Genomic DNA, 13,583 nt, shown 5'->3' with positions numbered 1-13,583 from the left:
TCTATCGCTATTAGAAAACAATTTATTAGTTTTTCGACGTTATTAATTTAGTCTTATTTTAGTCTATCGACGACGTTTTCTCGATTTTTGATAGTTGGCGTTGGAGCAACATATTATTTATTGGAGTGCTATAAAATTTGTTCTTTAAAGTATGTTATTTGGTTAATATAATAATAATTAACGCCCAGCGAAGTGGGCACGGGTCGGCTAGTTTATTATAAAAAGACGGACATATTATAGTATTTAACCGATTTATAATTAAAATCATATAATACAAAGCCATAACTAACACGACTTTCTCCTCTTTCAGAGGCTCTTGCAAGTTCTGCAGTCCATGGAGCCAGTTCTCTCTTGCAGCCTCTATCTCCTCCGCTGTTACGGTCGGCTCTTGAGATTCCGGAGTACTGAAATTAAGGGTTTATATTTAATAATAATAATAAACCACTTTATTGCAACTAAAAATAGTAGGGTAAAACCGGGATAGATGCCTCACTTTTTGAAATAGCCACCTAATTTTAAAAATATGATTTTTATACGAATAATTTTTATTAATGTAGCTAGCTCAATCCTTTATGTTGAATTATGACTATTTTTTTTAATCTAGCCAATGCAGATTAAGCAGAAATTAGCTTTTCGTGAACCCTTTTTTTTGAGGATAGATGCCTACCTATATGGATAGTTGCCCCATCATGAAAATAGTGAGTAGGATAGGTGCCCTTTAAACCGTGTAAACGAAAAACTCAAACCAAATGTTAGGTTAGGTTAGTTCTACTCCTAAAACATCGATTGTCTCCAAGAAACATGGGCTATAGCAATGAAAAAAAAAGTGTTTTTTTATATCTTTTAATTGCTATAATTAGAATATAATTTTTATATCACACAGATTACTATACATAATTAAATTTTTAGAGCTTTTGTTTAACTAAAATATAAATTCTTAAGTTTCAACATGATATATATAATAAATTATTTATATATATATAAATTTCATTAAATTTTACAAGCATTTATTCAACAAGAGTATAAATTCTTAATTGTTGGTCTAAAATATTCATATCAAGTGTCAACATGCACATTGCTCAATCATACTTTCTCATCGAAAGCTGACTGTAGGTTTTCTATAGTCCAAGAACATACTCAAGCTCGCATTTCTTTCTTTCTTTTATATTTTCGTGGCATAGTTCTGCTAGAATCAGTAAAACATCCAAACATAAATATACGTAAATACATAAAAAATATAACAGACACAAAAAAAATTATACATATAAACTTACTCTGTATATTGTGAATGAAGGGATAGGGCACCTATACCTCAAAAAATCAGGGCAACTATCCTTTTTGATTGGGATAGATGCCCACGTATTTTTTAAATAAATTATAAACAAAATAGCATCTATTTACAACTATATGCAGACTCAATGACCCAGTATATAGACGTGATAAAAAATATAACGGAATTTATTACTATTTATAAAATTGTACAACCTTAAATACTAACCTTTAAAACTTTGACGTGTTTGTAAATTTCGCCACGGAGAAAATTACACACACGATCCAAACGCGTCCTTGCCACACGAATATCTGTGGATATCTGAGGTACGGGGTGACTTCGACTCCTACTTATGCGATTAATTTTTATTTGTAAGTTCGGGATGTTAGGTTTTTAGAACATGAGGCATCTATCCCACAGCGGCATCTCTCCCGGTTTTACCATATACATAGCAAACCTTAATATTAGATACATAAAGTGCAATGGGCGATCTTATCACTAAATAGCGATCTCTTCCAGATTACCCAACAGAAAAAAAGCTAGCAGTGTAACGGGCTTGCGCAATAGTAATAAAGTTTAATCAAAATACATATATAAATTTCTACAAACATACATACATATATACACATGCAACTAAAATACAATAAATAAATAAATAAATCATATATATTTATTATTCATCTAGAATTATCTTTTAGCTATGTCTAGATTGTGATGATACGATTTTAAAAATAATTTACAGTTAGAAAGATATTTATTTGGAAAGCAACGAAGTCTGAATACGATTAAGGCAATCTCCAGCGGACCAGCTTTAAGTTTGCATGTAATAAATATATACTTACATCCAAACTTCATATGACTTATGTAAAATTCCCTTCAGATTGGTGGACAGTTCACAGCAACTCCCCTCCTCTCTTCTCCCTCCACCCTTTCTTTTCCCTTGTCTAATACAGACTATGATAGCCAATAAACATATCAATCAGTACTTACCCAGCAGGGGAGGCCAAGTTAGTAACCTGTGGTATCCCCAACGCTGAAGTTTGAGCGAACGGACCGTCCGCAGACCCTCCCCACTGTTTTATCGCTTCCTAGAATATAATTATGTACTTATTATTAATACGCCAAACGCTGCTTTGGCGAAACGGCCACAGCCATGGATTGTGCCGGTTGCGCTGGCGGTTGCGGGTTCGATCCCCGCACGTGACAATCATTTGTATTGGCCATATAGGTGTTTGCCTAGACCACTAGGTGTTTGTGCAGTCCTTGTGGGTCTCCACACCGTGCCTCGGAGAGTACGATAAGGCGTCGGTCCCGGTTGTTATCATGTACACCCGATAGCGATCGTTACTCATAGTAGGGAATATATCCGCCAACCCGCATTGGAGCAGCGTGGTGGATTAAGATCTGATCCTTCCCCTACATGGGGAAAGAGGCCTATGCCCAGAAGTGGGATATTACAGGCTGAAGCGTATTGTTAATAAAGAATATGTATTTTTGTATGATACGTAATCTTTTACCAGTATCTTGGTCGTTCTTGTCTTTCGTGAGATCAGGAGGAGAGACGGATAGAGAAGAGCATGGGGGTGTGAGATAAAGAAGGAACTGGAGTGACATTTTGAGAACAGCAGAATGAAGGCACTGCCGACTGCCTAACCTAACCTAACGGACTAATCTATACAATATAACCTGTCTCATGAATTATTTAAACATGTAAAGTTCAAATAATCATCATATTTTCTAAAATTTTACAATTATCGATGCAATATTAATTGAAATATTAAAACATTTTCGTCTGCTTCTGTGTTAATGGCAATAGTGCCAAATGAGCACAGATGATTTCGTCAATGTTTTTTTTTTTATACATGCGGTTTAAGATGGAGCACGCTTACCTAGAAGTAACCTATTCACTCGCGACTTAAAGATGCCCAGGTTATAATTTAAAATAATTAAATAAAATTAATTAAAACATTTTATTGGAGACATTTCACTTCATTTTTATATATATTTGCAAATATACTTCACCTGTATAGCCTTAGCGTTCAACAGTTCATCCGCCCATTTCATAATGCAGGGATATTCTGCCAGATACTGCTGTCTGTGTTCCTTGTTGAAGCACAGCGGGTATACGGTGCTCCATATTGATATGTCTGCCGCTGACAGTTTATCCTAGAAATTAATATTTCAAATTTAAAAATCTATACTAATATTATAAAGCTAAGGAGTTTGTTTGTTTGTTTAATTGCCATAATAAATAAATAAATAAATAAATAAATAAATATTTACACAATACACACACGGTCGTCTGTTCCTAAAGTAAGCAACTTCATGCTTGTGTTATAGGTAACAGGCGACTGGTATATAGTTACATTTTTTTTTTTTTCGATAAACATACTTATAAATAATAAATATATAAATAAATATTTATATTACACCCAGACTCGCGGTGGGAATCGAACCCACAACCCTCGGAGCAGAAAGCAGGGTCACTACAAACTGCGCCAACGGGCTAGTCCCGGCACTACTGGGGTGATTTGAAATTTTATTTTTGTGTTAAATATTCTATTTAACGATTGAAGTTATATATGGGCTATATTATATTTTGGTATGTTTTTTTTTTTTCTAAAATTAACGCGATAAAAAGCGCGACGCACATCTCCTGGGGGGAATTGGGGATTGGGTCGGCAACGCGCTTGCGATGCTTCTGGTGTTGCAGACGTCTATAAGCTACGGTAATCGCTTACCATCAGGTTGTCGACTCCACCCCCAATCCCCAGGAGCTCCAGTCACCTTATTCATCACCAGGAACACAATACTGCTTGAAAGCAATATTATTTAGCTGTGATCTTCCAGTTGCCAATGCCATTATAATAACGCCAATTATAAATAATAATATTATTATTTACAACTTGAAATTAAAAAACTGACTTTTTTGCCTGTTTTCAAAATTAAATTGAGACTGTTATCTCATCTGCACCGATCAATCAATTTCCTACGTGTGTTCTCAACTCTACGTGACATTGGCGGAATCAACCTTGCTTCTTTGGCACAACTGATTTTTTTGCCCTAACTTAACGATTCTCATAACATAAGCTAAGCTCAACTCAGATATTGGCAAATCCTTCAGGGAGCCAAAGTAAAAGAGGAAGGAAGCCATCAAACCAATCAATCGATCAAGTTTGGAAAAAATCAATTTTATTACTAAACTAGGGACCAGGGCCGTCTTTACCCAGGGATTTAAGGGCTGCAGCGCACCCGGGCTCGGTGTCGTAGGGGGCGCCGAATGCTAGAAATTGGAAATTTGGACGCGGAATTTTTGGCGCGGGCTGATTATCCGCACCCCGGCGCGGAATACGCTTAAGACGGCCCTGCTAGGGACTGTGGACTAGTGAGTACTTCGACCTCACAGAAGATCAAAGCTATAAAACACTGCTTTCAAATAGTGTTGTATTACTGTAGTGTGAGGTGAGGAAGCTAGAACTCTCAGAGAGATTTGGAGGTAGGGTACACCGTGCACTTGCCATGCTTTTTAGGTTGCCAGTACAATATAAACGGTTACGATCAGGTTGCCTATAAGACAATATGCCTTCATAGCATTCTAACAAAAAAAAAAACTAGTAACTTACTCCAAGAATATACTGATGTTCTTTTAGCAGTCCATCGATCGTCAATAGTAATGAGTTCAGTGCCTGTTTAAGGTCGGACGGTAAAGATTTGCTTGTTAACACTGACGCTACCGTCGGCTGTAATCTTGTGGCTTCCCATTCTAGCATTTGCTGACTAAAAATAGCATTCTATTAAATGCTAAAATTCAGTTGGACAAGAAGTTGTATTTTTTTTTTGTGTTTCTCAATTTATAAAGTTGACAAAGGGATTACTTTTCCAAAACAAGTTTCATAAAATATTGCACAACGTTTCTTTATTATAATAATATAACAGGAGTAAATATTAATAATTTGCATATAGATTAAAAGCATTTTCAGACTAATTTTTCAACCGACTTCAAAAAAGGAGGAGGTTACTCAATTTGAACGTGTATATCGACTGTCTCTACGTATAATATCGAAATTGAAAAAAGGCACTTTACATTTTTTACGCTGAATGATTTGTTAAGTATCGATATTGAGTAAAAGCTCATGAAAAATGTGATTTTATGTGTATTTTATAGCATTCTCTCTTTTTTCTTTGAAAATATACATAAAAAGTAGTTTTCTCATGCAATAAAAAAAATAGAAAATTTTCAGTTTCGATACTGTACGTAGGGACAGTCAATTATATATATATTTTTTATTATGTTCGGGGATAACTTCGTCGTTTATGATAATTCTTTTTTTTGTTACCAAGGAGATATCCCTGGTTTGGTACCATGATAAGGAAACCAGGATCTGACGATAGGAGTCCAGAGAAATCGAGGGAAACTCTCGAAAATCCGCATAACTTTTTACTGGGTGTTCCGATTTTGATGATTTTTAATTTAATCGAAATCCGATATTTATCATGTGGTCACATTTAAATTTCATCGAGATCTGATTAAAACTTTTGGAGTAATCTTTAATAATGCGTATTTACTTGACTATTTTTACGTCTACCTACGTTGTATTATATGTATATAAAACATTTACTTCACCACATTAGGACCATTTTCTTTACACTTAATTGCTTAACCATTTTTAATTTACTACACAATTCTAAAGTTACAACATCGAAATAATAATAATAAAACTCACCACTGCCCATTCTCCGAGAGATCCAAAATTGGGAATAAATACTGTGTGGCTGCATTACTGCTGAAGAAGCTGAGCTCATCGTCCACAACCAGCAGCGGGAGTGACTTCGGCCCTGCAGACACGTCTGCCGTGCAGACCAGTGCTCAGTACCCTCACCGTTAGTGACATGCTTATGTTTATTATAGATTCTTGTTATATACTCTACTTATATAGACATGGCATGAGGTTTTTGGTATGTATTTATCATATATAGATATAGCATTATAAATATAGGTGATAAATTGAAAATGAGGAATTGCTGTGTGCTTTCTTTGATTAATATTATCAGAAGCCGTGCAATAACAGGCTAAGATAAAGAGTTAAACAAAATGATATGACTATAATTAAAATTCTAAAAGGCAAAAAAGAAAATAATTAAGAAAAAATGACCAACAGTTATTTAGCTTTTCAAGCAATAGGTTCTATATTACCAAGAGATATACACTATTAAATTCTTCTACACATCTCTTTTTAGAATGTGACATTTTTAAACTAATAACTTTTTTTTAAATTATTTATTATTAAATAGGCTATAGATTAGTCGAAGAAGCCCTATCGCGGAAAATTAGATTTTTCCCACTTATTATTATGTGCATTAATAATTTATAAAGAACATATAAAAAAGCAGGTGAAAAATAAATTTTGATGACTAACCAAAAAATATTCTGATGAAATATTATGATTCTAAATGAAATGCCTTCACTAACTCAATGAATATGAAAATATAAAGCATAATACAGTATCAAAAATAGGAAACTTGTTCGTAAATTTATAAAAAATATAATAATTCTTAATGATACTACCTTCAAAAGTAGCCGTCTCCAGTTTTATTTTTTTGCTCGCTAAATGTGCCGCTATGAGCAATTTTAGCGTTGCGGTATTATTTTCATTAGTGTAGATCTTCATTATAAATATTTTAAGTAAATAAGTTACACTAATAATCTAAGTTTCGCGAAACATAACCTATAATAAAATTCTAATTGGATTGGAACCAGCAATCTGGCACCTCCACTGACTTTGTTAACACATGACATAAATGTCAGTATACGTCAACCACACGTCAACGAATTGTCGATTTGGACATTTGGGACTTTTTTGGGACATTCAATGTTGCTACCAGTTCTTTTTTTTATTTAATATTTGTGAAAAGTTGGGATGTCATTCTGTTAATTTTGAAAAAATATACTTATCATTTATTGAACGTTACGTTCTCATTTGCACTGACTTACCTTCATCATATGCTCATGTTTACGCTTCAGCCTGTAATATCCCACTACAGGGCATAGGCCTCTTTCCCCATCTAGGAGAAGGATCAGAGCTTAATCCACAACGCTGCTCCAATGCGGGTTGGCGGATATACATGATAACAACCGGGATCGACGGCTTAACGTGCTCTCCGAGGCACGGTGGGGAGACCCACAAGGACTGCAAAACATACAGACCATGGCAAACATCTGTATGGTCAATAACTCAATACAAATGTTTGTCATGTGCGGGGATCGATGGATTGTACCTGTTGCGCGCATGTTTAATTATGTATTTTTTATGTATTCATTTGAAATATTACTTTTTTGAATAAAAGCCCTAAAGATTTTGGACATTGCAGAGACTGTGACGAGGAACGAGTCACATTATATAATTTCAGATGAGAGACACATTCACTGATACATTAAGAAATGTGTAAGTAGCTATAGTAGGTCTATTTTTCGAACTACGCTGGACCCCACCCTACATACTTACTTTTCTCGGAGCAGTTCTAATTGCATTTGCAAAATCGATTCAATTCCTTGGAAACCTTTAGCCACATGGACGAAATGACCGATAACTATAGCTAGACAATAACTTGTTAATTCGTTAATAAACTAATTTAACATTTCGACTAATGGATTAACTATAAAGTTAACGCTAAAAATGTTAAAGAGAACTTGATTGACTTGAACTTGAAAACATTTTCCAAGTCCGTTAACCGTTATATTACAATCAACGCCGCTCATTGAACAATTGAAACAGCAATGAAGGTAGAAGGCTTATGTCTAGCTATGTATTGCGATAGGCTGCCTTTTTGTCTTATTTTTTCAATTCAATGGGCAAAAAAAAACCATAACAATTTTTAAAATTTATGAAACTTATTTCAATTGGATTATGTGAGCACACTTATATATTTTACTTTGAATGGATTTTACAAGTCAAGGGGCTTAGCTAAGTTGAATGAGTACGATGAGCCACTATTTTCTAACTGAAGTAGATATAGCAGGAAATATCTAGCTCAAAATCTTGAGCAGCCCGACTGGAGAAGGACCTCGAGTTTACAGAAGATCACAGCTAAATAATACTGCTTTCAAGCAATGTTGTGTTCCTGTGGTGAGTAAGGTGACCAGAGCTCCTGGAGATTGGGATGGGGCTTGGATGGGGTATTGAGGGTAGGGTCGCGACGCGCTTACGATGCTTCTGGTGTTGCAGGTGTCTATAGGCTACGGTAATAGCTTACTATCAGGTGAGCTGTATGCTTATTTGCCGACTTAGTTGTATAAAAAAATAATTAAAAAATAATGACTAACTATAACAACTACTCTAGTATAGTGGTGCGTTCGCCATGTAAGCGCCTAAACACTTGACTGTTTGCGAGTTCGATTCCCGTTCGGTATGGAAAGTATTTGTACAAATTTTTCTTTCCGATTTGGATGTCTGTCCTCGTGGTTATCCCCAACATGCCTTTGACAGCACTTAAGATGTTTGCCCCGTTTTGTCATATCCACCTGACAGCGATCGTTACTCATAGTAGGGAATATATCCGCCTAGCTGCAGTACAGGATATTACAGGCTGAATCGTGATCCCTTATAACTTTTTTGTTACATCTTTCAAGGTACCAGCTGACGAAGTTTCCACCGAGATACAGCCAGCTGACATTGATTTTCATTCATAGTAGCATAGAAACTATCACCAAGTTAATTTTTAGTTGCGAGAAAATCATTGATGAATTTTTTTTTTTTCATATTATGTTTAGCTGACTATTTTCCCTTTAAGATATTAGGTAAACTATAATCCAACAAATTTTAAAGCAGGAGGAAATGACTAAAAAAACTTTTTTTTATCTATGCGTGGGAGGTTGCCACGGCTCCACCTACTGAGTCGCAGCTAACGGGCGCGAATGTTTATAATATAAATCCCTAATGTATTTTACGAAGTTACGATTGGGAGGAAATTGGTCATGGAAATCTGTCTCTGGCACCATTAAATGTTTTATAAAATTGTGTTTCATTCCTTTACACTAGGAAAAAATATAATTTTAGCACTTTATTAATGTTACCATCTTAAATTATTTTTTTAATCAGGCAAGTAAACGTAGATTAACTGTTCATCACTTCAGCCTATCGAAGTCCACAGCTGGACAAGTTTAAGCACCAAAAAATCCCTTCTCCGAAAATATTAGCCGAATAATTTTAAAATTTGGTTATGGAAATTCATCAATGGGACAGGGAAGCGTTTCGACTATTAAATAAACAACACAGATGTTTCATAGTTTTATTCGTAAAAATTAAACATGTTCTTTTTTTTTACATCATCACTACCCTTACATAAATATCGATTTTGGAATAACGCTTACAACTAAAAGATGTCAAAGAAAATGCACTGAATCGAGAACAAATGAAACTCAAGTATTATCATGATTTTAGTAGCTATATTTTGTTTAAATTAATAGTAATTCAAATAGATTTTTTTAAATCTAATCGTTTTGCTACCAGAATGAGCATTATTGCATCATAATCTTTTAGTATTTAACGATATTAAAAAAATATTGTTATAATGGTGTTTTGTGCCATTTCTAAGGAATTGTACTTATTCTAGAACTATTATTCGAAACAAAATATTAATAATTATTTATATTACTAATACAACTTTGTTGCTATCGGAAAATAATAAATTATTTGTACAATTTTTTTTCTCGTTTATACTAAAAATATAATAAATCTTTAGAGTACATTTATTTTTTCACTAGCAACATTAATCCTAATTGTGTTTTTGCACTTAGCTACTATTTTGACACTTACTTTTTAATACAAAATCCGTTCTATAAAAAATTATTCATCTGTCCTCAAAAATCTTTTAAAAACAATTCTATTGTTGTCAAATTGAAAGCCGGTAGACATTTTTAATGTACCTTATTAAAAATAAAAACAGTTTTCAAAACAAAAAAAGTTTTTATATTATCAAAGAATTGTTTATAAAATTTACATTTTCTATAATTATTCGAACTTACAACTATATGATATAATTTGATTCTAATACTATGTATTATTGTGTACTAGAGTACTTTTTACAGTTTTTTCGTCAATCTCATCAAACTCATTTACCTTAGTAACTTCAATGTAATACAAGTGTTCGCTATAATAGACCGTGATCTTAATTACTTTTAAAAAAATTACGTTTTTCAAAAGCTATGTATATTTTTCACGTGTTTTACACTTCAGTATGATATACCGTTGCACAAAAAATTAAATATTTTGTTTATTATGTAAAATAAAAAACGAAAAAAAAAAAATTTAATTCAAAAATCAGTGATGTTACTTGGGGTGTGTTCTGAAATACCATCTTGTATCTTGTATTGAAGATCACACTATACACATTTATGACTCACAAAAAACCAAAAAAAAAAAAACGAATACTACCGAGAAGCACAAATCTGCTACTACAATGGTGTCGTTTTAATTTTGGCGTTATAAACATCAGTTTCAACAGCAATCTTTATTAGATTAAACGGTTGGATCAAAAATTTTATTTGACTTTGGATGGACTGAACATTCATGGCTTTTAGCCATATTTACACACAAATAATTTCGCTGTGTCATGTGGGATAAAGAAGACACGCTGAAAAGACAACAGTGAATTGAAACATCAGCTGCATGAGGCAAATAAACAAGTTATTCAGCTTAAAAATATAAACCATAGTCTAACAGCCTCTCAAACCCAGTGTCTATACAATGAATTGGTTGAAAACGCACCAAACTTAGTGTCTTCTGTCTCAAACTTGAAAAATAATATTAGTGTAATAGATTTAACCAGTGATGACTCGAACACTACCATCCCTATGCCAAGTAAAAATAAATTAAAAAAATATATCAAAATTAATAAACTCATCAAAAAATGTCACAAATTCTTAAAAACAAAAAATATTTATAAAAAGTATAATAATATTTGTAAAGAGAAAATAGAAATTAAAACAAAAATGATATCATACTGTCAAGAAATTAATATATTAAAAAAAGACTATGAGGCGGATGTTAGCTCACTGCAGTCTGAGATTGGAAATTTAAAGCATAGTTTAGAAATATTAACATCTAAATACAGTACTGCTCAGAAAGAAATTGCTGAACACATATCTGCCATGGATGACCTGGTGAAACTTGGCAACAATAACCTCGAGCGTTTTGACTCTTTTATTAATTATCATAATTGCGAATGCCACATTTCAGCCTCCGGTCCAACAGGGCAGATAGATACTAGCTTAACTAGTGAATCCCTTACTCGGCCTGCGGGGACTCACACCGACCCCAAATATTATAATGTACAACTACCTGTACATTCCATATCTATTCCTGAGGAAAAAAATAAAATAAAAATTTACAGTGATGAGTTAGGAAAAGGTATGGGAGTATTATTGAGTGATTTTTGTGTGGGCCAGCGAGTAATCAATCATTGCATGCCCGGAGCCACTTATAATCAAATAGTAAATAGCATTTTGAGTGAGGCTCACTGTCCCAACACAACTATTATTTTATTAATTGGGAGAAGGGGTAATGTAAACAAACACCTAATGGAAAACATTTTAAATAGATTGAATCAGTTAAATATAAATAAAATTTTATTGTTTACACTACCTTATTTAGCTAAATTGCCACAGGAAAATAGGTTAAGATATGACATTAATAATCTAATGCACACAATAACTACTTGTAAGTATTTAAATGTAAATATTAAAAAAAGTAACAAAATTGATGTTATTGACATAAATAATTTATGGAACAATAATAATTATATGTTGACATATAGTAGGCTGAGCCTACCATTTTTCTTTAAACGACAGATAGCATCTGTGCTATCATATTATATACAAACAGACATAGCCAATAATCTGGTTACTTTGATATCTGCTCATATTGAGCAAAACTGTAATATGACATTTTCTGACGTGGAATCCGTTCCAAATAATAATTTAAATTAATTATTAAGACAACAGAGGAAACCTCTAGCATATTAATAATCCATGACATTAAATCAGATAAATGTCATAATAATTTGGTAAGGAAAGCCCACAGTTGTAAAAATTTATATACTGTAAACCTGGTGCACCAAAATATACAGGGCATGCTAGGTAAAGATCTTGAACTGGAGTTATTTATGAATGGTGAAAATATCAATATTTTATGTTTAACAGAACACTGGCTCTCTATTTCCCAGTCCATATTTAACTTCAGCGGTCACCAGGTAGCTAGTATGTTCAACAGAGAAAAAGCTATACGCGGTGGCTCTTTAATAATTGTAAGTAAACTTTTTAAATATAAAGAACGTAAAGACATTGTGAGCCTCTCTGTTGAGCAAACTATTGAATTAGCCTGCGTAGAGCTTGAGCACTTCATTGTTGTATGCGTATACAGACCTCCTAGTGGGTTATATGAGTACTTTGAGAAAGTATTGGAAGAAGTTTTGTTAAAATCAAATAATTCTAATAAGGCTATTGTTGTATGTGGGGATTTTAATATTGATTTATTAGATAATTCTAATATAAGTCTGAGATTTAAGTCTATGCTTCTATCATATAACCTACATAACTTATTTACTGAACCCACTAGAATCACTGCTACTAGTGCTACATGTATTGACAACATATTTACAAACTGTAAACCTTATTCTAAAGCTATTATTAATAAGTTAAGCTCAGACCATTGTGGCCAGTTAGCTTCCTTTTCTTATTCTTTAAATGTCAACAAAAATATTTTAAAAAAGACCTTTGTACCTATAAGTGCTACACGTGTGGAGAAGTTTAGAGGTAGTATTGTGGCAAAACTTCCTTATTTATCATACATTAATGACCCTAACTACTTATATAACTCTTTATTTAAATTAGTAAAAACTGAATTTTCTACAATATTCACTTCAAAAACAGTCAATTCAGGGGGTCTCTTGACATTTGGTGAATGGGCAACTACTGGCATATACAAGAGCAGGCAAAGGCTTTATGAATTGTACAGTGAAAAAGCCTATAATCATAGTGTATCGTTTGCTTCTTTTGTAAGTGCCTACTCAAAAATGTTTAGAAGAGTATGTTCCATGGCAAAATCCTTGTATATTAAAGACAAAATAAGAAATGCGCATAATAAAATTAAAATGACATGGAACATAATTGCTTGTGAAAGTGGAAGAGTCACAGATCGCAGCTTCGATTTTAAGTTAAATGTCAATGATAAATTTGTTACCTCAGACCGAGAAGTTGCATCTGAGTTTGAAAAATTTTTCACTGACATTCCGCTTTCTACAACGCAATCACTTAATT

The 13,583-nt window shown here is 33.3% G+C and overlaps 1 protein-coding gene across 1 annotated transcript in view; it reads right to left on the bottom strand.

The window, feature by feature from the left end:
• LOC123667937 (methionine--tRNA ligase, cytoplasmic) overlaps positions 1-7,053 on the bottom strand; it is a 40,647-nt gene extending 33,594 nt beyond the window's left edge. Inside the window, exons 1-6 of the mRNA XM_045601767.1 lie at positions 6,834-7,053; positions 5,995-6,118; positions 4,894-5,047; positions 3,293-3,436; positions 2,261-2,358; positions 291-404 (exon numbers count right to left, since the gene is read on the bottom strand). Coding sequence (XP_045457723.1) covers positions 291-404; positions 2,261-2,358; positions 3,293-3,436; positions 4,894-5,047; positions 5,995-6,118; positions 6,834-6,939 — 740 coding nt within the window. The 5' untranslated portion in view covers positions 6,940-7,053. The remainder of the gene's footprint in view (positions 1-290; positions 405-2,260; positions 2,359-3,292; positions 3,437-4,893; positions 5,048-5,994; positions 6,119-6,833) is intronic.
• Between the last annotated feature and the right edge of the window lie 6,530 nt (positions 7,054-13,583).

Source organism: Melitaea cinxia, chromosome 29 (genome assembly GCF_905220565.1).
Source record: "Melitaea cinxia chromosome 29, ilMelCinx1.1, whole genome shotgun sequence".
Lineage (NCBI taxonomy): Eukaryota > Metazoa > Arthropoda > Insecta > Lepidoptera > Nymphalidae > Melitaea > Melitaea cinxia.
The sequence above is the reverse complement of the archived record's forward strand: the minus strand, read 5'-3'. Positions and strand labels throughout refer to the sequence as shown.